The sequence below is a fragment of the Pseudorasbora parva genome, chromosome 17 (assembly GCF_024679245.1).
Source record: "Pseudorasbora parva isolate DD20220531a chromosome 17, ASM2467924v1, whole genome shotgun sequence".
In the NCBI taxonomy this organism is placed as follows: Eukaryota; Metazoa; Chordata; class Actinopteri; order Cypriniformes; family Gobionidae; genus Pseudorasbora; species Pseudorasbora parva.
Window position 1 is genome coordinate 2,826,521 of NC_090188.1, and position 26,881 is coordinate 2,853,401.

At 37.3% G+C, this 26,881-nt stretch overlaps 1 protein-coding gene across 7 annotated transcripts in view; it reads left to right on the plus strand.

Annotated features, from left to right (window-relative positions):
- Nucleotides 1-26,881, plus strand: part of blnk (B cell linker) — a 59,648-nt gene that overhangs the window by 31,558 nt on the left and 1,209 nt on the right. For 5 of the 7 annotated variants that reach the window (XM_067422148.1, XM_067422145.1, XM_067422149.1 and 2 more), the window contains 18 exons: nucleotides 6,625-6,665; nucleotides 8,336-8,468; nucleotides 11,955-12,055; nucleotides 12,139-12,211; nucleotides 12,309-12,365; nucleotides 12,451-12,476; nucleotides 14,030-14,052; nucleotides 14,290-14,349; nucleotides 15,349-15,379; nucleotides 16,196-16,241; nucleotides 16,335-16,407; nucleotides 18,070-18,097; nucleotides 18,182-18,212; nucleotides 18,594-18,684; nucleotides 18,760-18,791; nucleotides 18,892-18,941; nucleotides 21,466-21,549; nucleotides 22,663-22,818. In XM_067422148.1, coding sequence (XP_067278249.1) covers nucleotides 6,625-6,665; nucleotides 8,336-8,468; nucleotides 11,955-12,055; nucleotides 12,139-12,211; nucleotides 12,309-12,365; nucleotides 12,451-12,476; nucleotides 14,030-14,052; nucleotides 14,290-14,349; nucleotides 15,349-15,379; nucleotides 16,196-16,241; nucleotides 16,335-16,407; nucleotides 18,070-18,097; nucleotides 18,182-18,212; nucleotides 18,594-18,684; nucleotides 18,760-18,791; nucleotides 18,892-18,941; nucleotides 21,466-21,549; nucleotides 22,663-22,818 — 1,136 coding nt within the window. The remainder of the gene's footprint in view (nucleotides 1-6,624; nucleotides 6,666-8,335; nucleotides 8,469-11,954; nucleotides 12,056-12,138; nucleotides 12,212-12,308; nucleotides 12,366-12,450; nucleotides 12,477-14,029; nucleotides 14,053-14,289; nucleotides 14,350-15,348; nucleotides 15,380-16,195; nucleotides 16,242-16,334; nucleotides 16,408-18,069; nucleotides 18,098-18,181; nucleotides 18,213-18,593; nucleotides 18,685-18,759; nucleotides 18,792-18,891; nucleotides 18,942-21,465; nucleotides 21,550-22,662; nucleotides 22,819-26,881) is intronic. The other 2 variants (XM_067422146.1, XM_067422150.1) reach the window with 1 other exon arrangement.

Here is a 26,881-nt window from a genome sequence, read left to right on the forward strand (position 1 = left end):
GTATAGGGCTTCCCTGTACATTAATAGCAGCAGCAGCGGCGCGTCAGACACGCTTCTGGTGTGCAAAGACAGAGAAAACGCCAGGCAGCCGCCCCGCGGATGACACGCAACAGAAACGCCACGCTCACACCACGCTTGCAGTGTCGCTGAACGCGTCTTTTCGCGATCACGGAGTAGTTTGAAAGCTAGTTTAAAAGACGGAGGGGAGCACAGAATAAAAATACCCGGTCCTAAATATCCTCCGACTGAGCTTCGAGGCCATAATCAAACGGCGCAACCAGAATATGTATCTTTATTTCGCAAAGAATAGCACGCGTTGATCCGCATTAACTCCATCCGATCGGCTACTTTAAATCGCTTCAATTAGGCTTTTAGTCCAAAAGAGCGCACATTTAGAGAAATCTTGTTAAATTCTCATATGTTCACGTCTCATTGCTTTACAGAGAATGATCATTTCTATAAATTTGTTCACTAAATTATATGCTCTCAAGAGTTTTGAGCGCTCTCTCCACGGTCATCACAATAGGCTATAGGAATAGGCATTGGCTACATGAAAAAAAGAAAGAAAGAAAAGAAAAAAGAAAAAAGAAAAAAAACCTTTTAGGCCTAACGAGTTCCCGTTTTATATGGTTATAACACGAGCCTATGAGGCTGTGAGTTAGGCTATCACACCAGCAAGAGTGTTTCTCCGAACATCTGCACAATCGCAAATGTGACATTATACTACAGTTCAATAAAGTTACTGAGTAGGCATTTTTTTTTATAGATTAGCCCAGAGTCGTTTGCTAGATTAAAAGATTTAGGATTTTTGAAAGACTCGTTTGAATAAAGGATTCAACTCTCTCTTTAAGATAGAGATTTGCTTCCACCTAGCCTACTGGCGGTGTTAGTTTTATAGTTAAAAAGTAGTCTCATTTCTACATTACATTTTAAACATTCATCTCTTAACATAATTTATGCAATTATAATTTGTTGTGTAAATCCAGATGCCATGTCTAAACAGCCTGTGTCAATCGGAAAAAATATTTTATTGATACCGACTTCCCTTTATTTGGTCATAATAGCCATACATCGTGTCTGGCTATTAGAGGACAGATAGCTATGACGATAATTTTAAAAATACAGTTTTCTCTTGGCTTTATTATTAGAGTTTGGATCTTCTCTCAACCGAGTGAGCACATCATGCATTATATTGTATTATAATGACGATGTAATATTAGCCTACCACCAAACTTTGACTAAAAGCATGTTGCATATTAATTGTTCTAGGAACCTGAAAGCATATTAATTATTTTTGTGTAAATTGTGCCACTCCATCATGATGTTTGTAGTGCAAACATAAACTGAAGCATTAACTTAACATTTTATTATATTAATATAACAAAAAAATATATTATTCATTGAAATTTAAGTTAATAAAAACATCTAAAACAAATAATACATGTATTATTTACATTTGTATGATGACAACACTCAATGCTCAGTGAACATGTTTTACATTTAGGCTATTTCAATAGATTTTTTCAGTCAAAGAAGCCAAATAATTGGGTGACAAATAGCATGCATATAGACTATTAATTTTACAGGCAAACAAATAAAGTTTTGGTAAAACTCTTATTTTGAAAAACACGAATCCATTTCCTGCCAATCCGATTTCTGTGCAAGAACGGGAAAACCAAAAATCAAGTCATAATGTCGTTTTTTCGTTTTCATTTGTGAAAGCAAAAACAAATGAACGAACGATACCCGGACCCTACTGCTAAGGTTTAGTCTCATACAATAGTCCATAAACCGAATCATGTCCTCATAAACTGCGAGTAAACTCACACAAATGTTGACAGGCCACTAAATACAGTCCATACCACAGAGACGGACGTCCTGCTGTTGTTTCTCCTGTTCAATTTGATTCTGGATCATTATCTGTATTAGCTGAGATCGATAGCGATGGGCTTCTCCACGCTTGAGGACGTCACCGCTTTGTGTGCACTCGTCATTCTTTAGCTCCGCCCACTCGATACGCCTCCAGGCGCTCGTTTTTTTCCCGGAAAGACTCGGTACAGCCCATATTTCTTTTATAAATATAATAAAACTAAAGACTTTTCAGAGATATGAAGGATGCAATACTACTCTATAGGTACTCAAGATTGACATGAGATTGACTGAAACTGAGTGTTTCACCCCCCCCCCCTTTAAAGCGCATCCTCTACTTAGAGCATCTCAGTAAATAATACAGTAGATATTGTGTAGACAACATATCTACATAAAAGAAGTAATGCGGTACCCACACGATCGCTGAGATCTCAATACACACAATAACGGAAACATTCGCTGGATCATTTTTTCGAGTATTAATGTGTCATTTTGAGTAGAAAATGAACTCTAGACGTCACAAAACAGCAAGTTACTAAACCTAACAACAAACGCAATGATAAACAGTGGAAAATGCAACCGTATCAATGATTAATAATGCCCCAGTGCATGATGGGAACACCAGTGTTACACATTGATACACTGTAAAAAAAAAATAAGGTGGTAAAACAAAAACAATCTTAGTACCAATTTCCACTAGCTTTTTTTGTTGACTAAACTTTTGTAAATCACAGTTATATGAACTGAAAATAAGTTGTCTGTGACATTTTTTGTTGTTGTTGTTGTGTAAACTAGACATTATTTGTTTTCTGGAGATACGCAACTATTCAGTAACAAATCTTTTGTAGTTGAGCCAATTCAAGAAATGTTGTCCAGTGGAAACAGGTTTAGATTAATTTGGTCATCAGCATTCTGGTGATGAGTGTTTCCTTTGGTTGGGCAGTTAGCCTCATTGTGTGAGTTTGTAATGGTGTTTAGCCAAAAGGCATAATTTTTGCTAAGAAAGAAACCAAGTTGATCAAGTTTTCAGCCTCATAAACTCTAATAAATCAATATTATTATTTCTGACCAGTATTTTACCAGCAAAACTTTGTTGCAGTAGAGCAGACCTTCTGAACTTGAAATACATTATTGGGGGGAGTGTTTTACCACACACAGGCATCAAGAATCAGCATGTGAATCTCAACAATGGTGACATGCTTCAATGTCGCAATGCATGCTGGGAGCCAACGTAGTATTAAAATGAGTGCTCCCAGCATGCATTGTGGCATGAAGCATGTCACCATTGTTGAGATTCATAAGCTGATTCTAGATGTCTGTCTGTGTCTAAAAAAAAGTTCCCACAATGTTTTTAAAAATCAAAATTCAGAATGACTGATCTGCTGCAAAAAAAAAACTTTTGTGGTAAATATAATATACCATTATTTAAAAAAAAAAAAAAATTAAATCATGAATAAAGTAGTCAACTACTCCCCTTTATAAAGCTGTTCTCTAGATCACTTGATTGTTGGTTACAGCCAAGCGGCAACCTCCTGCGATCTCTCTTGAAGCCAATACGGAAGTAATGTAAACTGTAATTCCTCAACTGGCCACTAGAGCGGCTCCAGAAGGAGCAGAATCTCATTGAGCCCCATGTTAAAATTCTCAACTTTAAAGCAGAAAAAAACATGTTTACAGCCTGGTACAAATTGTGGTTTTGGCTTATAAGGCTAATTTTGATCTTCATGACAACTCTGAGGGGGGTGGATTTTTTTTATAACTCATTCGTTTCCGTTATATAAAGCCTTAAAGTTCTGCATAATTAAGGGCGTGGTTACAAGTGGATAGCCATTTATCCGCCGTCTATAGTTATTGCGTCACCTCAGCTCCGCCCACATCCCGCCTTTTTGCCCATTTTCTGTTATCCGGGAGTGACACGCGTTGACTCGCTCACAAGATGGCAACGCCCAGCTCGCCCCTACTTTATGCTTCAGAACAGCTTATCGGAATCCTCTGGGTGACGTCACGGACACTACGGCCATATTTTTATACAGTCTATGGTTACAGCATTATTTGCAACACATTATGTGTTTTGTTTAACACTGTTACAAACTCATACAATTTGCTAAGACTCAAACTGCCCAACTAAAGGAAACACTCATCACCAAAATGGTAACCAAACATTTTCAATAAAAAAAATGTCTACATCTGAACCGGTTCATTCTTAATAAGAGCTTCTGTTTCCTAAAAAAACACAAAATGCTGAATTGGCTCAACTACAAAAGATTTGTTACAGATAGTTGCATCTCTCCAGAAAACAAATAATGTCACGTTGACTCAACTAAACATTTTTTTGTGTGTCACAGACAACTTATTTTCAGTTTATATAACTGTTATTTACCAAAGTTGAGTCAACAAAAAAAAGTTAGGGGAAATTAGTACTAAGATTTTTTTTGTTGTACGAGATTTTTACAGTATGGATTTTTGCTGAACCAACAAAACAAAATCAGTCTTCTCAACTTTTTTCTATTTGTGTTTTTTACAATGTGTGATATTTTGTTGAACCAACACAACAAATTCAGTCATTTCAACTTTTTTAAAGTTGTGTTTTTTACAGTGTATTTATGCTTTAACTTCCACATGCTTAAATTGAGCATTACTTTGCGCTCGTACTTTGTATCAAATCTAGGGCTGCACGTTTTCAAGTTTTTCATTAACCGTTAACCGAGGCCCTTAGCGGTTAATACTCGGTTAACCATAGTGTGCGTCAGGGTTATTATTTTTAGTTTATTAATTTGACGACCGCCATCTCCGTAGTGAACGCGCCTATATAGAGAAATGCACATCATGGATTACATAATCAGAGAGTAGCCTATTTCTTTTCGTTTTAAATTGTTAAAAGACATTTCAAGTTTCTTAAGATATATTTCATGTCTGTGAGGCGTACGCTGAGTTTCGTTAAATTAGGATGAGATGCGCTCCAGTTCACGAGCAATGCGAGTGGCCGCGAGGGCGCCTGCATGATTAGGGACTGTAGTAAAATATGCAGCCGAGAATGATTCCCACAGCGTTTGACTCGAGCGGCTGAGCCTCTCCCGGCAGAGAGTTCAAGCATCTGTGGACTCGTCCCTTCAGCTCTGGCCATCTTGCTTTCAGTCCACGATTAGCTTTTTTTGTTTTCTTCATTACAGTTAAAGTAACGTCTGCTTTTCTCTAGTCATTCACAAGTTTCTCACTTCACACTTTCTTTCTTCTGCTCCGTTATGCACAGCGCGCGCGGCTCGCGCTCTGCTTCTGCCCTAATGCGACTTATAGCCCAGTGCGACTTGTGTTATTTTCCTCTTCATGACGCATTGTTTGACTGATGCGACTCATACTCTGGAGCGACTTATAGCCTGAAGAATGCGGTAAGCGCTGCATTGCAATACTTGCATTTTGCCCCGTCACTCTCATTTTTAAAGTGCTCCCACGCTTTCTTTGCCCGCTTAGAAAGCTGCTCATGACTTCTTCTTGTGGATATTACAAATGTCTGGGAGCGCTCTGGCGGTCTCTAGGGGTGCAAAAATATATTACAACTAAATTAAAGGCACGTCATTGACGCCACTTAACCGAGCAAAATGTTTCACTCGGTTACGCAATTTTTAACGGTTAATCGGTCAATCGGTTAACCATGGACACCCCTAATCAAATCCTTCCCTCACGGGTCAAAAAGACCCGAAGCATTAAAATTATGCTTAATTTATTTATTTTTTTGGTCCTGAAAGCTTATTTAATTTAATTTTTATATTAGTTTTTATGCAACATTTGTGGAGATTTTTTATTACTTTTATTTTATTACCTTTAAATCACTAGATTTAATCAATAAATAATAATTTAATTTGTTACCCAAAATTCAAAATAGCTCAGAATTTCATGTATAACCCTTTTAATTCAGCTCAAAATATCGTCTCGGTTACGTATGTAATCCTCGTTCCCTTTCAGTCGGTCACGTTCGTCGTACGTCGGAACTGAACCGACGAATTGGGATCTCAATTCGTCGGTTCAGTTCCGACGTACGTCGAACGTGACCAACTGAAAGGCAACTTACATTAGGTGTCTCTGCCGAACTCTTGTGGAAAAATAATCATAAAACATGAGATTTCATGGCCTTATAGCGTTATATGGAGCAAATGAGCTGTTCCGCTGGGTCCTAAAGTCTGTTTCTCTTCAGTATGCATTCAGATACGCATGTGGACATCATCAAATCATTTTTGGGTACAGTATTAGCATTTTTAGGTTTTTCCATGTGTACTGAAGCACTCCTCGCATTTCATTGATTCCTGCAGGGGTAAAATTGACCAATAAAGGAAATAATTTTTTACTTTTTTAAATTTTAACCACAAAACTCCTCGAATCCAGTCCATTTTTTAATACTTTTTTTTTTTTTTGCGAATCAAGTCCGACAAAAGTCCTAGGATCTTGGACCACTTCAATGAACACTACATTTTTATTTATTTTAAACAAAAATTTGTCTAAAAAATGGGAGGGATGGGGTAAAATCTTTGCCTTAATTCACTTATTCAGGTAGAAATTACATTTGTTTTTGTTTTTTTGTTGTATTCAATTCACCACCGAATTATTTTTGCATGACAGTCAGTCTTCACACAGGTGTAGTTCATAGCATGGGCATTTATGTGACATTCAAAACACAATTATATCATTTTTAAGACAACTTTAATGCCTCAACATACAGATATTCAGTCCCTGACCTCATGACCATGTTGTGTCACTTTTCAGGCGAAGCTCCGGATGCTGAGGATTACTCTGACTCAGATTTTGTAAGTGCAGTATTGGTCAACTTCTTTATTAATATCACTTCTCATCCTTATAAAGGCATTCACTGCTCACTTACGGGAGGAATGGAACAAATGTTACATTAGTAATATCTAATGACTGTAGCCCCATGCACATTCAATTCAACAGTCATTTAAGTTTCACAAAATTCAAAATGAAAAACCTGCTTTAAGCATCAACAAAAAACATGTCTAATTAGTATCTACTCGTGAAATATATATGTGATGTTTGTAAAGGCCCTTTTACACCAAATAAAAGTGAAAAATAGCAGACAATTTACTTACTAAGTGAAATGAAAAACTAATTCTGGTGCAGCACGTTCTAGTAAACAACGACAGAGAAAACCACTGAGAACACATTAGCAACACCCTGACAACCCCACAAATCACCCTAGCAATGTCTTAGCAACCGGTCAGAACACCGTAGCAACCACACTCTATAGCATTATTGTGGCGTGTTTTGCACAAACATAACTTTGGAAAAATTACACATCTAGTTTTCTATACATAACATCTGCTTTCGTGTATAAGGGTTTATTATAGTTAACTAAAACTAAACCATTAAAACATTTGTTACTTGAAATAAAAACGTTAAAATTAATATTTTAATTTGTTAAAAAATATGATGGATGGATGGATGGATGGATGGATGGATGGATGGATGGATGGATGGATGGATGGATGGATGGATGGATGGAACGAAACATGGATGGATGGATGGATGGATGAATGGATAGATGGATGGATGGAACGAGACATGGATGGATGGATGGATGGATGGATGGATGGATGGATGGATGGATGGATGGATGGATGGAACGAGACATGGATGGATGGATGGATGGATGGATGGATGGATGGATGGATGGATGGATGGATGGATGGATGGATGGAACGAGACATGGATGGATGGATGGATGGATGGATGGATGGAACGAGACATGGATGGATGGATGGATGGATGGATGGATGGATGGAACGAGACATGGATGGATGGATGGATGGATGGATGGATGGATGGATGGATGGATGGATGGATGGATGGATGGATGGATGGATGGATGGATGGAACGAGACATGGATGGATGGATGGATGGATGGATGGATGGATGGATTGATGGATGGATGGATGGATGGAACGAGACATGGATGGATGGATGGATGGATGGATGGATGGATGGATGGATGGATGGATGGATGGATGGATGGATGGATGGAACGAGACATGGATGGATGGATGGATGGATGGATGGATGGATGGATGGATGGATGGATGGATGGATGGATGGATGGATGGATGGATGGATAGATGGATGGATGGATGGATGGAACAACAGAGGATGGATGGATGGATGGATGGATGGATGGATGGATGGATGGATGGATGGATGGATGGATGGATGGATGGATATGTAAAAATTAAAAACGAATTCAAAATGTTAATAAATACTATAATTTACAATAGTATCTCAATGAAAATAACACCACACTGTTGTGTACATCTAATTAAATGAAATATTAATTAAATTGATTTGAAACTATGTGAAATTTTCCAAATGAATGAGACCAAAAAGTGTTTGTTTTACCGATTCTCCACGATTACTGTCGTGAAAGCGGGACATAGAGAGACAATGATCACGTCTTCAATATTACAGGACAGTGATACATATGAAGAGCCACATGGTGACCATGACGACAGCTACGAGCCTCCGCCGAGGTCAGAAGGTCACGGCGTGAAGGGCTTTACCGTCGGCCCGTCCATCACAAACACCAGAGGAGAGTATGTGGGTGAGTGAGTCCAGCTCACTTTTAATGCAAGAGCTGTTATTTTTTACACAAAATGTGTCGAAGGCTTCCAATCTCAATCTTTTAGCTGTACAAAAACCACCCATTATGCTGCTTTATATTGCATTGTTCATTTTGAAAGTAACATGGTGCTTCAAATAACAATTGTATCAATTACAATATTACACCAGTAGGTGGCGACAAGTGACTGTTAGAATGTATTTGTCAATTAATCATTAATTCAAGAGATTCGTTCAAAAACACTGATTCATCCAGTAATGAAACAAGTGAATTCTTTGAGTGAGTCATTGAATCATTCACTCAAGAGATTCATTACAAAACACTGATTCATCCAATGATGAAGCAAGTGAAGTCTTTATGAGTGAGTCATTAAATCATTCACTCAAGAGATTTGTTCAAAAACACTGATTCATCTAGTAATGAAACAAGTGAATTCTTTGAGTGAGTCATTGAATCATTCACTCAAGAGATTCATTCAAAAACACTGATTCATCCAGTGATGAAGCAAGTGAAGTCTTTTTGAGTGAGTCATTGAATCATTCACTCAAGAGATTAATTACAAAACGCTGATTCATCCAGTGATGAAGCAAGTGAAGTCTTTTTGAGTGAGTCATTGAATCATTCACTCAAGAGATTAATTAAAGAACACTGATTCATCCAGTAATGAAACAAGTGAAGTCTTTATGAGTGAGTCATTGAATCATTCACTCAAGAGATTCGTTCAAAAACACTGATTCATCCAGTGATGAAGCAAGTGAAGTCTTTTTGAGTGAGTCATTGAATCATTCACTCAAGAGATTAATTACAAAACGCTGATTCATCCAGTGATGAAACAAGTGAAGTCTTTTTGAGTGAGTCATTGAATCATTCACTCAAGAGATTAATTAAAGAACACTGATTCATCCAGTAATGAAACAAGTGAAGTCTTTATGAGTGAGTCATTGAATCATTCACTCAAGAGATTAATTAAAGAACACTGATTCATCCAGTAATGAAACAAGTGAAGTCTTTATGAGTGAGTCATTGAATCATTCACTCAAGAGATTAATTACAAAACGCTGATTCATCCAGTAATGAAACAAGTGAAGTCTTTATGAGTGAGTCATTGAATCATTCACTCAAGAGATTAATTAAAGAACACTGATTCATCCAGTGATAAAGCAAGTGAAGTCTTTTTGAGTGAGTCATTGAATCATTCACTCAAGAGATTAATTACAAAACGCTGATTCATCCAGTAATGAAACAAGTGAAGTCTTTATGAGTGAGTCATTGAATCATTCACTCAAGAGATTAATTAAAGAACGCTGATTCATCCAGTAATGAAACAAGTGAAGTCTTTATGAGTGAGTCATTGAATCATTCACTCAAGAGATTAATTAAAGAACACTGATTCATCCAGTAATGAAACAAGTGAATTCTTTGAGTGAGTCATTGAATCATTCACTCAAGAGATTAATTACAAAACACTGATTCATCCAGTGATGAAGCAAGTTAAGTCTTTTTGAGTGAGTCATTAAATCATTCACTCAAAAAATGTGTTCAAAAACACTGATTCATCCAGTAATGAAACAAGTGAATTCTTTGAGTGAGTCATTGAATCATTCACTCAAGAGATTCATTACAAAACACTGATTCATCCAATGATGAAGCAAGTGAAGTCTTTATGAGTGAGTCATTAAATCATTCACTCAAGAGATTTGTTCAAAAACACTGATTCATCTAGTAATGAAACAAGTGAATTCTTTGAGTGAGTCATTGAATCATTCACTCAAGAGATTCATTCAAAAACACTGATTCATCCAGTGATGAAGCAAGTGAAGTCTTTTTGAGTGAGTCATTGAATCATTCACTCAAGAGATTAATTACAAAACGCTGATTCATCCAGTGATGAAGCAAGTGAAGTCTTTTTGAGTGAGTCATTGAATCATTCACTCAAGAGATTAATTAAAGAACACTGATTCATCCAGTAATGAAACAAGTGAAGTCTTTATGAGTGAGTCATTGAATCATTCACTCAAGAGATTCGTTCAAAAACACTGATTCATCCAGTGATGAAGCAAGTGAAGTCTTTTTGAGTGAGTCATTGAATCATTCACTCAAGAGATTAATTACAAAACGCTGATTCATCCAGTGATGAAACAAGTGAAGTCTTTTTGAGTGAGTCATTGAATCATTCACTCAAGAGATTAATTAAAGAACACTGATTCATCCAGTAATGAAACAAGTGAAGTCTTTATGAGTGAGTCATTGAATCATTCACTCAAGAGATTAATTAAAGAACACTGATTCATCCAGTAATGAAACAAGTGAAGTCTTTATGAGTGAGTCATTGAATCATTCACTCAAGAGATTAATTACAAAACGCTGATTCATCCAGTAATGAAACAAGTGAAGTCTTTATGAGTGAGTCATTGAATCATTCACTCAAGAGATTAATTAAAGAACACTGATTCATCCAGTGATAAAGCAAGTGAAGTCTTTTTGAGTGAGTCATTGAATCATTCACTCAAGAGATTAATTACAAAACGCTGATTCATCCAGTAATGAAACAAGTGAAGTCTTTATGAGTGAGTCATTGAATCATTCACTCAAGAGATTAATTAAAGAACGCTGATTCATCCAGTAATGAAACAAGTGAAGTCTTTATGAGTGAGTCATTGAATCATTCACTCAAGAGATTAATTAAAGAACACTGATTCATCCAGTAATGAAACAAGTGAATTCTTTGAGTGAGTCATTGAATCATTCACTCAAGAGATTAATTACAAAACACTGATTCATCCAGTGATGAAGCAAGTTAAGTCTTTTTGAGTGAGTCATTAAATCATTCACTCAAAAAATGTGTTCAAAAACACTGATTCATCCAGTAATGAAACAAGTGAAGTCTTTATGAGTGAGTCATTGAATCATTCATTCAAGAGATTAATTAAAAAACACTGATTCATCCAGTAATGAAACAAGTGAAGTCTTTATGAGTGAGTCATTGAATCATTCATTCAAGAGATTAATTAAAAAACACTGATTCATCCAGTAATGAAACAAGTGAATTCTTTATGAGTGAGTCATTAAATCATTCACTCAAGACATTCGTTCAAAAACAGACTCTTATTTTGTAATCCAAAAGTCAAAAATTTCCACTCTAAATCTCATTTTACAAGAGAATGGGTTGCAAGCAGCATGTCATGTTAGTCATGTTAGCTAGTTAGCCATTATTTCCACGTGTTGTTCTAAAGTTGTACGGCTTTCTTCCGTGAAACACAAAACGTTTTGAAGATGTTTTGCGGAATGAAATGATTGGTCACTCTATGGCCTGTGCTTTCTTCAAAAGTTCCTCTTTTGTGTTTAACCGGATTTAAGTCACTGATGACATCATACTAAAAGGTTCAGACCTATAAAAGGAAAGCTCTGGTTAAGCAGTGATGGCATCTAACATCAGACTTCCTGTGTCTTTCTCCTTTCACATATCAGACAGCTGTCGTGGTCGACCGGCCAAACCAAGCACTCCTTTCCATCTGCACCAACGGCACAAACCCCCACAACCCACCCGACGCAGTCTGGCAGAGGACGATGTACGGCTTGCACGGTTAACACAGACTTTAATTTACCGCACAATAAACTACTGATACTACAGCACTCACTCTCCTCTGTTCAGGGCGATTACATTGAGCCGGAGGATGAAATGGTTGAAGATAATTACATTGATCCCACAAAAAAAACACTAACAAGTAAGATGATAGAGGAAGGCGTTTTAAACGTTGCAGCTCACTGAATTATTATAATTATTATTATTATAAATCAAGCCCTAATGATGTCTATTAACAGAGCCGGCGGTCAACAGAGGCGTCAAACCTTGTGTTCCCGCGACTGGAAACTATCCAGGTGAGATTATGTTTTAAGAAGTGCCACTGTTTCATTAGATTTCCCTCATCAAATATTGAAACCAAACTCTAATTCTTCTTTTTAGATTTTTGTGAGGTTCCTGGCATTAAGGTGAGCTTTTGTTCAGGTCACTATTTAAATCATATTTCACTGCAAAATAAAAATAAAAGAAAGATTAAGAACATGCATTGTGTGCTGTTTGTATTTTGCACGAAAATTTAGCCTGTTGGAAACATTATTTGCAACATGACATTTTCCCCAAAATCTCATTACTATTCAAATCGATCAACTGTGATTAATCACATATAACATACAATTTTTTGTTTTATATATATTTATATACACCAATCAGGCATAACATCATCACAGGGGAAGTGAATAACACTGATGATCTCTTCATCACGGCTCCTGTTAGTGGGTGGGATATATTAGGCAGCAAGTGAACATTTAGTCCTCAAAGTTGATGTGTGTGAAGCAGGAGAAATGGGCAAGCGTAAGGATTTGAGTTTGGCAAGGGCCAGATTGTGACGGCTAGACGACTGGGTCAGAGCATCTCCAAAACTGCAGCTCTTGTGGGCTGTTCCTGGTCTGCAGTGGTCAGTATCTATCAAAAGTGCTCCAAGGAAGGAACAGCGGAGAACCGGCCACAGGGTCATGGGCGGCCAAGGCTCATTGATGCACGTGGGGAGCGAAGGCTGGCCCGTGTGGTCCGATCAAACAGACGAGCTACTGGAGCTCAAACTGCTCCAGAAGTTAATGCTGGTTCTGATAGAAAGCTGTCAGAATACACAGAGCAGCTCAGTTTGAGGCGTATGGGGCGGTATAGCCGTCACTTAACTGGAACACATGGCCCCAGGATGCACTATGGGAAGAAGGCGAGCCGGCGGAGGCAGTGTGATGCTTTGGCCAGTGTTCTGCTGGGAAACCTTGGGTCCTCCATCCATGTGGATGTTACTTTGACACGCTCCACCTACCTAAGCATTGCTGAGACCATGTTCAGCCTTTCATGGAAACGGTATTCTGGTGGCTGTGGCTCTTCCAGCAGGATAATGCTCCTGACACAAACCACAAATGCTTCAGGAATGGTTTGAGGAGCTCAACAACCAGTTTAAGGCGTCGACTCGGCCTCCAAATTCCCCAGATCTCAATCCAATCGAGCATCTGTGGGATGTGCAGAACAAACATGTCCGATCCAAGGAGGCAACTTACAGGACTTAAAGGATCTGCTGCTAACTTCTTGGTGCAAGATCCCACAGCACACCTTCAGGGGTCTAGTGGAGTCCATGCCTCCAGCAAAAGGGGCACCAACACAAAATTAGGTCATAATGTTATGCCTGATCGGTATAAGTACGTACACACACACACACACACACACACAGCCTATATTATATAAACAAAAACTGTGTCATTGTTATCAGTGGTGATTATAATAATACAGTGATGAAAATCATTCTATCTAAACATAATTTGCATTATTATTGAGGTTAAAATCATCATAAATACTACTACAGGTACTGCAACAAATACCATCAAGTGTAATACTTTTTTTAATGATTTTGCCATGAAATATGACTTGAAAATGTTCTCGGGATTCATCCTCTAAGCTTCTAAAATTAAGTTGCTTTATAAATGCTCTGATAAAAATGATTTGTGTCTGTTTATAGGACAATTCACACCCTAAGAAAAGGTAAAACTCTAATTTTTATATCACACACATTAAACTGTTACAAAATTACATTCAACTCAATTTCAGATAGCATTAAACATGAGGATGTTGATATATGTCATGTTAAACTGCACACTACATGTGGTCAAACTTTGAGAGTATTTACTCCTAAACTTCCTCATGTGCTTTGTTATTTGACACTCCGCACACGCTTCCCTCTTTTATACTGATGTTGTGTAAATGTTGTTTTCTGATCAGCAGAAGTAATGCGAGTCTTCAGCCGAACACACAGATGGTGCCCCCTAAAGCCAGTCCCCGGTATTACAGTCACTCTTAACCATTACAAACCGCTTAATTAGCACTGCATTTAAAGGGATACTCCACTGTTTTTTTCATATTAAACGATGTTATTCCCTTAACCATGAGACTAGAATGAGATATGTATCAACTCGTCTTAGTTAAAAAGGGATAGTTCACTTTGAAATTAAATGTTGATATGTTTTAGCTTACCTCATGGGCATCCGAGATGTAGGAGTATTTGTTTCAGTAGTTTCAATTTTGATCATTTTAGGTCAAACCGTTCTTGTCTGTGCCTCACATAATGCAGGTCTATGGTCACCACCTCAAAGAGCAGACACAGAGAAGTCCAGATTAAACAATCCCCCATCGTAAGTACACACTGATGGCCTAAGACACGAAACGAGCCGTTTGTGTGAGAAAACAAACAGTATTTATTCCTCTTGTACACCACAGGAAACACGCACGCGCGCCCTCGGATCAGTCGGACGTAGTGGTGTACAAGAAGTAAAAACGATATAAATACTGTTCGTTTTCTCACACAAACCGCTCGTTTCGTGTCTTAGGCCGTCAGTGTGTACTTACGATGGGGGATTGTTTCATTTGGACTTCTCTGTGTTTGCTCTTTGAGGTGGTGACCATAGACCTGCATTATGTGAGGCACAGACAAGAACGGTTTGACCTAAAATTATCAAAATTGAAACTACTGGGGAAGCAAATACTCCTACATCTCGGATGCCCATGAGGTAAGCTAAAACATATCAACATTTAATTTCAAAGTGAACTATCCCTTTAAGGGAATAACATTGTTTAATATGAAAAAAACGGTGGAGTATCCCTTAAACATTTACCATTTTGATCTATCAGAATACAATAGCTTTATATATGCTTACTTTTTCATTTCAATGGTTCTCTAACATTGCTAAACATTTTAAATGTCACAGCCGCTGGTCAAAACACAGATAAATATATCAAAGTTGAAACAAATAAAGTTCTCTCATGTTTTATCTATCCGTACAGAATGAACACCAGAAGGCCTACAGTGACTGCAGTGAGTATTGATCATCAGTTCAATCATCAATAATATAAGCAAGAACAATAAACAGTAAAATAACATTTGTTAACATGAACAATACTTAATTAAACTCAATTGTTAATTTCAGTATTTACTATTATATTTTTAATAATTAATGCACTGGGTAAACAATCAGGAACGATTGTTTTATATATACACAACACACACACACACACATACACACACACACACACACACACACACACACTAACAAAGCAGTTTTTATATCAACATGTCCATGTATGTAAAACAAAACAAAAATGTAAGCATTTACTGCATTTTAAATGATGTCAATACTAATTATATTAATTTTTATCTTGCGTGACAGTGAAAATGCCATGTCACCTCAACAACCTACACACACACACACACACACGTACATGAATACACGTACACACATACACATACACACACACATACACAAACATACATAATACATACACAAATGCATACACACGCATACACACATACATATATAAACACACACACATAAATACATACATACATATACACAAACGTCATTGTTAGTTCATCTTGGCTAATGCATTGACTATAATGTTAACAGATGAGACCATATATAAACACACACACACACAGACACACACACACACACACACGTGATTTGCATGTAAATAAGCGATCAGACCTATACACATATAAAAGTCAAAATGTATGTTTTGAACTGAGAATATGCTGAAAGTCTTGTTCCACTGTGTGTGTGTGTGTGTGTGTATGTGTGTGTGCGTGTGCGTGTGCGTGTGTGTGTGTGTGTGTGTGTGTGTGTGTGTGTAGGAACCACAATCAGAAGACGAGTATGAGGTGTGTGACGCAGATGACAGTGAGTATCAGTTACACACTAAACCTGAGCAAACCAATGCAGAAAGATCTCTCTGAAAAACAATCCATGTAACTCGCGTCTCACACTCGTTAGGTGTTCACGAACGACCAGAGGACAGCGCGGAGGCCCGGAGACCTTCCATACCGACACCTCGACCGAGAGACCTGTAAGACCCGCCAACTATCATACATAATATCATAATATCAAATTAGGGATGCAACAATACAGTTAGTCCACGGTTCAATACACACCTCGGTTTTTAACCACGGTTTTCGGTTCGATTCGGCTTTTTGCTATTTTATTCTTAGGCGACATGAACAGAAAGAGGTTAAAGAGAAAATGTTTTCATTGCAGTACTCTTTCTTTATTTTACTTAAAAAACCCTTGTACACATTCCTACACTGTAAAAAAAAATTTTTTAAATACGTTACCTGGTTGCCTTAAAATTTTGAGTTCATTGAAATAACAAAATTTAGTTACTAATGAACATTTTTGAGAATCGACAACCTTTATTCAAATATTATCAAAAGATTTTGTAAGCATATTTGGAAATTGTGTGTGTTTTATTTGTGATGACGGAGCCAAATTGTGCTATTTTCATTCATCACATTGTTTATGTTGTTCAGATATAATAATATTTTGAGTTTCTATTTAAATATATTAAACCAGTTTATTTTAAACCAATTTCCTTCATTGTATCAACTCAAATTTTTTATTTCAATATTACTAAATATTTTAAGGCAACCAGGTTACTTTACTTTTTTGAGTTAAACCAACAAAAAAGTTACAGTGTGTATTGTATAATATATATATAAAGATCTACAGTGCAAGCTCAGAGATGTCCAGTAGCATTTAAGTATGAAATTGAAAGACTAAATCTAGGCTAAATTTAAAACTACATATTATTTAATATACAATATACATTGATTAAAAAATACTGTGTTAAAGGTTTTTTTAATCATTCAAGAGCAGTGAGTGTTTTTCTGTTTGTTTTTGTTGTTTTATTAACATAATTTTAGAGGTGAACTGTCCCTTTAAGACAAGGTTTTCTCAACCTGCTCGCATCTCATATAGACACACACAATTTTACTTTCACTTTAGACATAACCAACTGTGTTTATGTGTTAACCTTGTGTGTATTTGACAGTATTAGCGCAGTAAGACTACTTAGTCCAGGGCTATTCAAATCTTACCCTGGAGGGCCAATGCGCTGCAGAGTTTAGCTCCAACCCTAATCAAACACACCTGAAGTTGCTAATCAATGTCTTCAGCATCATTAGAAAATCACAGGTGGATGTGTTTGATTAGGGTTGGAGCTAAACTCTGCAGCGCATTGGCCCTCCAGGGTAAGATTTGAATAGCCCTGACTTAGTCCAATAATCGCGTGTGTTTGACAGGCTTTTAGTGCGCGCTCAGCGCATGTAAAAGAGTACATAGGCACGCAAATTACATTTTTAACTGCCAAGGCTTTAAAACGAATTAAAATAATGAACTTTGGTGATTGTGAATAACTATAGTGTTGTTAGTATAACTCTCTGACACCAGCATTTTAAGCGTGGCTAAACACCGCCTAACTTTAGTGCATATGATTGGATATTTGCTCATATCAGCGCGTAGACTCACAGGCAAACCCAAACAGAGCCGAAGTAAACTGAGAGGAATATTTCAAACAGAGAGCAATAGAAATAATTATTTAAAGGCAAAACCGGAAAAAACTCAATTCACAAGCACGTATTGAACCGTGAATGCCGTGCCGAACGGTGCAATATTATATTGAGTATTGTGGCATATCAGATCTAATAACAATTCATCACTGCTGTTCTTTTAGGAAGAAACCAAATCCAGCTTCCATACCGGTACGCACATTTAATCTCTTTAAAAACAGTCATGCATTATTTACATCAAAGCATGTTATGAAAAATGCTCATCCATTTTTGCAGAAACCAAGCATTCCTCACCGAGACAGTGAAGGTAACTACCAGAACCCCTCATGAGGAGATTATCATAACACAAGCAATGGCTGTGTTCAGAACGCTGTATATGATGCATAACACGAGGATTATCTAAGTTTTAAAAAAAATCAATGCATGCAACTTTTAGTCGTCGAACCTGATGCATTATTCCACAAAGTAGGCACACTTTGGCAGATAATTGTGTTATAAAACATAGCTTACTTTGTGATGACTCAGTTTTGACTAACAAAAGAAGCATGCATGAATGCTCACATGCATGCATTCACAAATAGTAGTGTGGCTTTCTGAATTTAGCCATTGGCTTATAGATGTAACCATTGTAATAGTTTCCAGGACGTTTATAAAGTGCTGTCTTAACTATGCCCTTTTGTTGGTTTAGCCTCATCCACTAAAACTACACCAGTATCTATACCACGAAGCGCACCGGACACCGTGCAGAGCCCATCGCCAACAGGGTTCAGTCGAGCCAGGTGATCAAGCTTTCATTTTCTACCGTAAGCATAAACTACCACAATATTACTAACAGAACTCCTTTTCTTCGACAGGATGCCTCTGCCACGACAGCTTCCCTCCCAGAGTAAGATTCAAGCGGTTTTAATGTGCAATAGATGCAAGTAACAGTACTTATGCAATAAGTCTTCTCTTTTCTGTCTGTTTATTAATGTTATCGTATCCAGGCAGGGGGACGTTGCCTTCAGACAGCAGATCAGCTAGAGATAATGAGGAGGTGATTCAAATCCTTTTAAATGCATTTATATGGAGGAGGATTAGGGCCAAGCAATAGAATAGAACAGAATATACTTTATTGTCCCGTTCCTGGGAAAGGCCATCATGACACGGCCAATATACAATACAACACAATACATATTTACTTTTACATTTAATCATTTAGCAGACGCTTTTATCTAAAGCGAGGTGCATATGTACATAAAAAGCCTACATTCTTATATATGAAATACAGCATATGCACGATTAAAGTCAATACAATGATGAGAATCAAATCATTACATTATATATATATATATATTAAAGTATTATATACTTTAACCTCGAGATGGTTTTATTTATTGTTTAATTATTTATATATATATATATATATATATATATATATATATATATATATATATATATATATATATATATATATAATAAGACAATAAATAAAACCATCTCAAGATTTAAGTCATTATGCACGATTAAAGTCAATACAATGATGAGAATCAAATCATTACATTTTGAGAATAAAGTTGTTTTGAGAAAAAACTTAAGTTTGGATAAAAAGTCAAAATAAAATGTTGAGAATAAACGTATAAAATTTTGAAAATGAAGTCACGTTTTGAGAAAAAAATTGTTAAATTTACAGAAAAAAGGTCGAAATAAAATTGAAAATAAACATAAAATTCAGAATAAAGTTTTGGTTTGAGTAAAAACTTGTTAAATTTAGAGAAGAAAAGTTGAAATAAAATGTCGAGAATAAAATCATTACATTTTGAGAATACATTTGTTGTGTTTTGAGAAAAATCTCATTATATTTCGAGAAGAAAGTCAAAATGAAATGGTGAGAATAAACATTACTATTTCGAGAATAAAGTCGTGTTTTGGGAAAAACTCGTTGAAGGAATAGTTCACCCAAAAATATTATTTAGCCCATGATTTACTCACCCTCAAGTCATCCTAGGTGTGTATTAGATTCTTCTTCCAGACAAATAAAAGTGGAGTTATATTAAAATAGTCTTGGCTAATCCAAGCTTTATAATGGCAGGGATTGTTGGTCTGTTTTTGAAGTCCATAAAAATGCATCTGTCCGTCAAATAATGTGCTCCACACGGCTCCAGGAGGTTAATAAACGCCTTTGGAAGTGAATTGATGCGACTGTGTAAGAAAAATATACATATTTAAAACTTTATAAAGTAACGTTTTGGCCGATCACCTTCTGTATTCAGTTTGTGGAAAAAGTGTTGAAAGTGCCTCCACAGTTCAAAGGCTTGCGCTACCAGCAAGTGGCAACCTCCTGCGATCTCTCTTGAAGCCAATACGGAAGTAATGTAAACTGTAATTCCTCAACTGGCCACTAGAGCGGCTCCAGAAGGAGCAGAATCTCATTGAGCCCCATGTTAAAATTCTCAACTTTAAAGCAGAAAAAAACATGTTTACAGCCTGGTACAAATTGTGGTTTTGGCTCTTAAGGCTAACTTTGATCTTCATGACGACTGTGAGGGGGATGAATTTTTTTATAACTCATTCGTTTACGTTACATAAAGCCTTAAAGTTCTGCATAATTAAGGGCGTGGTTACAAGTGGATAGCCATTTATCTGCCGTTTATAGTTATTGCGTCACCTAAGCTCCGCGCACACCCCGCCTTTTTGCCCATTTTCTGTTATCCGGGAGTGACACGCAACGACTCGCTCACAAGATGGCGACGCCCAGCTCGCCTCTACTTTAAGCTTCAGAACGGCTTATCGGGATCCTATGGGTGACGTCACGGACACTACGTCCATATTTTTTTACAGTCTATGGCTACCAGTTAAGCTTGTCAGACGTCGCATACGCATCTTGAACTCCGAGAAGCACTTTCAACACTTTTCCACAGACGGCGATTGGCGGGAACTTGAATTCAAAACGTTTTAAATATGGATATTTTTCTTAAACAAACGCATCGATTTACTCCAGAAGGCCTTTATTGATGGCCTTGTGGAGCAGTTAATTGATGGACAGATGCACTTTTATAGACTTTAAAAACAGAACAACAATCCCTGCCATTATAAAGCTTGGATTAGCCAGGACTTTTTAAATATAACTAAACTTTTATTCACCTGAAAGAAGAATGTCATACACACCTAGGATGACTTGAGGCTGGGGTAAATCATGGGCTATATTTCATTTTTGGGTGAACTGTCCCTTTAAATTTCAAGAAAAATGATTTTCAAAATTGAATGATTTTATTCCCAACATTATATTTCTACTTTTTTTCAACTCTAAAACTAACAAATTTAATCTCACATTATAAATGACTTTAATTTCAATATGGTTTTCTTCTTTTATTATTGCTTTGCCCTAATCCTCTTCCATACGTTTACTTGTTTACGCTTGTCTTTTCTTTTCTTTTCTTATTGTCAAGTTTTGGCTCTGACCGAGAATGAAAAATGCCCCTGATGTTTGTGCGTCTCAGTCTGCAGCATAAGTACTATAATCAAGAACGTCCCAGCATGCACTTACCATGACAGTCTAACAATCCAGTTCTCTCACACAGGAAGCTGGTGTGTATAAAAAGGTTTGGTATGCCAGCAGCTGTGACCGCAAGACAGCAGAGGACGCTCTCATTCGCTCAGCTAAGGCATGTCCGACCTGCACAAAATAACACTGCAAATTTTACACTTGCATTAGAAATTCCAGCTGATATGTGTGATAGGTGATGACATGTTTCCAAAGCTATTTTCATCTATGCACATTTATGACACTACATTTTATGTTATATAAGCTTGACATTAAATCTAGTTAACATCTAAAACTAGTTAACACTGATAATCTTTGACATGTTACTTGTTCCTCTTGTGGATAAATCACAGAAACAGTCATAGAGTTTTTATTTTTCTACTGGAGCAAATGGGAATGAAAAAATATAAATATTTTGTAGTTACCCGACACCGATAACCGACAATCCTTTATATTGACGATGATAACCGATATATTGGCCGATAAATATCAATCCAAATTTTAGAACATTTTTTGAGAGCCAGATTACAAAAACAAAAGTCTCACCGTTGAAATTCATGTCCCAAGCACACAATTATGATGCTCTGATTTTACTTTTATGTAGCCTATATGACAGACTTGCGCTACACATGTTGCATTAACTGTATTTTCCATTTTTAAAGTGATTCCAATCATATTTCAAGCAAATTTAAATCATCATGTTGAACATCCGAAGTGTCTCAGCTGAAGGAAATAATACATTATTTATCGGCTTTAATATATCCGATAACATTAAAAATGAACACGTATCGGCCGGCATCGATATTGGGGGCCGATATATCATGCATGCCTACTATAGACGACTTCTACTTCTAAAAACACCCAAAAAAGTAAAACGGTTGATGATTTGAAGAAAATGAATGAACTCAAAATGGAAAATGTGCACCATGCATTGACAAGACTGTTGGCAGACATTAGAAATGTGGAACAAACAGCCAAAAGATTATCAGATAATCTTAAAACATCACAAAGTCACCACATTATTACTGACTGCTATCCTCAAACATTAGAGCAATGCCATGGTCATTGGCTTCGATTCCCAGGGAATGCATGAGTTAATAAAGTATATACCTTGAATGCAATCAATGTGATTTGCTTTGGATCAAAGCATCTGCCAAATGCATGAATATAAATCTCAGTCTATCCCTATTTGAGATGTAATCCCTATGTGGCTTCTTGTCTGATTGTGTTTCAGGACGGGTCTTTTCTGCTCAGGAAGAGCTCTGGTGTGGATGCACAGCAGCCGTACACACTGGTGGTGTTTTACAACTCCAGAGTTTACAACATCCCTGTCCGCTACATCGCTTCCACCAAACAATATGCTTTGGGGAAGGAAAAACAAGGAGAGGAGGTAAAGAAGGACATGCTGATACACTGACCACAAGAAGCTTTTGGACGCTTTAAAGTCAGCATTAGGGTTATTAAAGGGATAGTTCACCTAAAAATGAGAATGTGATGTTTATCTGCTGACCCCCAGTGCATCCAACATGTAGGTGTGTTCGTTTCTTCAGTAGAACCCAAATGAAGATCGGTTTCTGCGGGAAACCAAACAGTATTTATTTTTTTACCTCATAGCTGACAAATTTTATCTAGTGTTCCCATCCGTCAGTACTTCCGTCAAATAAGGTCAAAACCCAGCGCGATAATAGATATGTTTACAAAGATGCCTCATTCGACCAATCCGTGGATGCACTAATGAGGAATCTATATATATATTATCGCGCCGGGTTTTGACCTTCTTCGACGAAAGTACTGACGAATGGGAACACTAGATGAAATTTGTCTGCTATGAGGTTAAAAAAATAACAAATACTGTTTGGTTTCTCGCAGAAACCGATCGTTCCGTGTTTTAAGACATCAATGTATCATCACAAGCCACAGGGTTTAATATGGATTCGTTTGTCTATGTGTTTTTTACTCTCATAGTGGCTCTCATATAAAAAAAAACCATTGACACCTACATGTTGGATGCCCTGGGGGTCAGCAGATAAACATCACATTTTAATTTTTGGGTGAACTATCCCTTTAAAGGGTTAGTTCACCCAAAAATGAAAATTTAGTCATTAATTACTCACCCTCATGTCGTTGGACACCCGTAACACCTTTGTTCATCTTCAGAACACAAATGAAGATATTTTTGTTGAAAGCTGACAGCTGAGAAAGGCTTCAGACAAGCCTCCATTGGCATTCAGTACATTCCCACTGACCCACTCACAAGACCCATAAAGGCACTAAACACATTGATACAAAGTCCATCTCACTACAGGGGCTGTACAATAATTTTACAATGCGCCGAAAATAGTTTTTGTGCGCAAAAAAAATCTAAATAATGACTTTATCCGCCAAGTTATTGTTTTCCGTGTAGGTCTCGGACGCGAACTCACGCGATAGCGGCGCTCCTCTGCCAATGCACTGGTTGCCAATGGCTGCTCGCATCAAATTCAAGGCACTAGTTCTCGCCTACAAAACAACCACTGGCTCTGCACCAATATACCTAAATTCACTTGTTCAGACTTACACACCCTCCAGAAGCTTGCGTTCTGCGAGCGAGCGGCGCCTCGTGGTTCCATCCCAAAGAGGACTGAAATCGCTCTCACAGACATTTTCCTGAACCGTTCCCACCTGGTGGAATGACCTGCCGATCTCAATTCGTGCTGCCGAGTCTGTTGCCATTTTTAAAAAACATCTTAAGACACACCTTTTCCAATTGCACCTGACCAATAAATAATAGTACTTAACTATCCATTAATTTTTGTTTGTTTGTCCCAACAAAAAAAAAAGAATTGTGTACTGTGCTAATTAACTGAGACTTCTTACAGCTCGTACAGGTTGTTGGCCTTGTTTGTTTCGTTGCTTCTATTGCTCTCCCCTTTTTTGGCAGTCGCTTTGGATAAAAGCGTCTGCTAAATGATTAAATGTAAATGTAAATGTTCTCTTCGCTTCCGGTTCATGTATTGAACAGTGGAGCTGCGTCATATTCTTGCGCATGCGTCGAGTTCACATCAATAACTTGGTGGATAAAGTCGTTATTTTTTGTGCACACAATACCTATTTTCGTCACATTGTAACATTATTGTACAGCCACTGTAGTGAGAAGGACTTTGTATTAGGGCTGAATGATATAGACAAAATTTCATATCTCGATTTTCATGCCAGATATCTCGATATCGATACAATACGATATGACTACGTGTTCAGAGAAAACCAAGCATTTCTCAGAAAAATAGGCAAGGCAAGTTTATTTGTATAGCACATTTCATACCCAATGGCAATTCAAAGTGCTTTACATAGAAATTAATTAAAACAGTGGTAACAAATGCATGAGAAAAAAAAGAATACCATATGGACGAATAAAGAATTAAAAACAAGCATAGCTAAAACAGTCGTAAAGATATAGTAATTAAAAAAAAAAAAAATTTAAAAAATAAATAAATAAATAAATAAATAAATAAATTTAAAAAAATATATATATATTTAAGCCTACATTTCAAAAATTTGTGTCAGAAAATGTATTGTTTTAAGCCTTTCGCATGTAAGATCACACAGGTGTAATCAGAGACTGGTCCCTGGGGCGAATGATCAAGTGCATCACATGATCAACTGGTAAATCCAAATGTTGACTTTAGCCAGAGACAGGCGCGCTCAGAGCTGTCATATACCACAACTTTTCAGTGTTTTCAACCACATACTGTTTATTTTAGGTTTTAAACATATAAATTCCCATAAGTACTAAAAAAACAAGACATTTAGAGTTTGTAAAATACACACTGATGTCTATGGAAGAGGTAATAATAATCCTTCCCTTTATAATTCGACACGTTTTATTCATATCAGATACACATTGTGTAAGTAACTTCAATGTTTACTCTATTCTATTCCCAGTTCACCAAACACTTACTTTTAAGTATTTCGGGAGAAATGGATGAATTCACATGTTGTAAACATAGAGGTTGTAAATCCAACAGATCCGATTCTCTGAACTGCGTCTGCGGCACAAACTAAAACTGTGCATACAGCTCAACTAACGCGATCGTTATAAAGGGGTTTAAACAACAATATTCTTCCACTTGCTTGCAAGTCGCTTTGGATAAAAGCGTCTGCTAAATGATTAAATGTAAATGTAAATGTGCATGTATTTGACAATCCGAATGTCAGATATTTTATGCCATAGCGAACACATTTGTGAATATTCTGAATAAAAAAGAAAAAATGACATAAAAGCAGATCATCATTCATTCAGCGCTGTTGCTGCTGCAGTGTGTCATGTGACAAGCAATGAAGTGTCACCACGGAAATGCCACCCCCCCCCTCCCTCTCACCAACACGTCCCTGGTAGTGTGTGTGCGCTGGCTTTAGCGGTGTATTCAAGGGCACTCGTAAAACTGATGTTTGTTGTGTCTGCCAGAGTTGTATGCAGGGCGAGCGCGGAGAGGGGAAATCTATATCGTCGAAATCGTTGCTTTTTTCGATAGTAATATCTTGAAAGTTCATATCTAGATATAGATACGATAACGATATATCGTTCAGCCCTACTTTGTATCGACTTCTTTAGTGCCTTTATGGGTCTTGTGAGTGGGAATGTACTGAATGCCAATGGAGGCCTTTCTGAAGCCTTTCTCAGCCGTCAGCTTTCAACAAAAATATCTTCATTTGTGTTCCGAAGATGAACGAAAGTCTTACGGGTCTCCAACGACATGAGGGTGAGTAATTAATAAAATAATATTCATTTTTGGGTGAACTAACCCTTTAATGGTGCAGTGTGTGAATTTGAGTGGCATCTAGTGGTGAGGTTGTGAATTGCAATCATCCAACACTCACCCCTCCCTTTCGGAGCACTTTTCTGATTTGGTAACTATTTCCGATTTTTTTGACGACCCATTTACATCATCTTTTAAAAGTGACCCGTATCCGATATTTGCATTTACACTATACACTCGCGAAACAGCCCCAAGACGTTCTGACCCGGAACAGGTAGTAAAACTGAAATGCAATGGATTTGACATGTGAATGGATGCAGACAAGATTGTTCAATGTTTTGCTTTCCAAACTATCTTTAAAAGTCAGCAAAACATTGCTCTCGTAAGGCGGAGAAAAAAGAGAAGAGCCATTAGTGCCATGTGATCGCAGTTCGTTGACGTCATTCGCCTCCGTCGCTTTTTCAATAACGCGCGACTCGCATTTACTGGGGAATATCTGATTTGACTGCTTACATTAGGGGTCCCCAGTCTCGGTCCTAGAGGGCCACTGTCCTGCAGAGTTTAGCTCCAACCCCAATCAAACACACCTGAAACAGCTAATCAATGTCTATAATGCATTAGCTGTTTCAGGTGTGTTTGATTGGGGTTGGAGCTAAACTAAACTCTGACTCTGACAGGACCGAGATTGGGGACCCCTGGCTTACATGGCAGATGCAA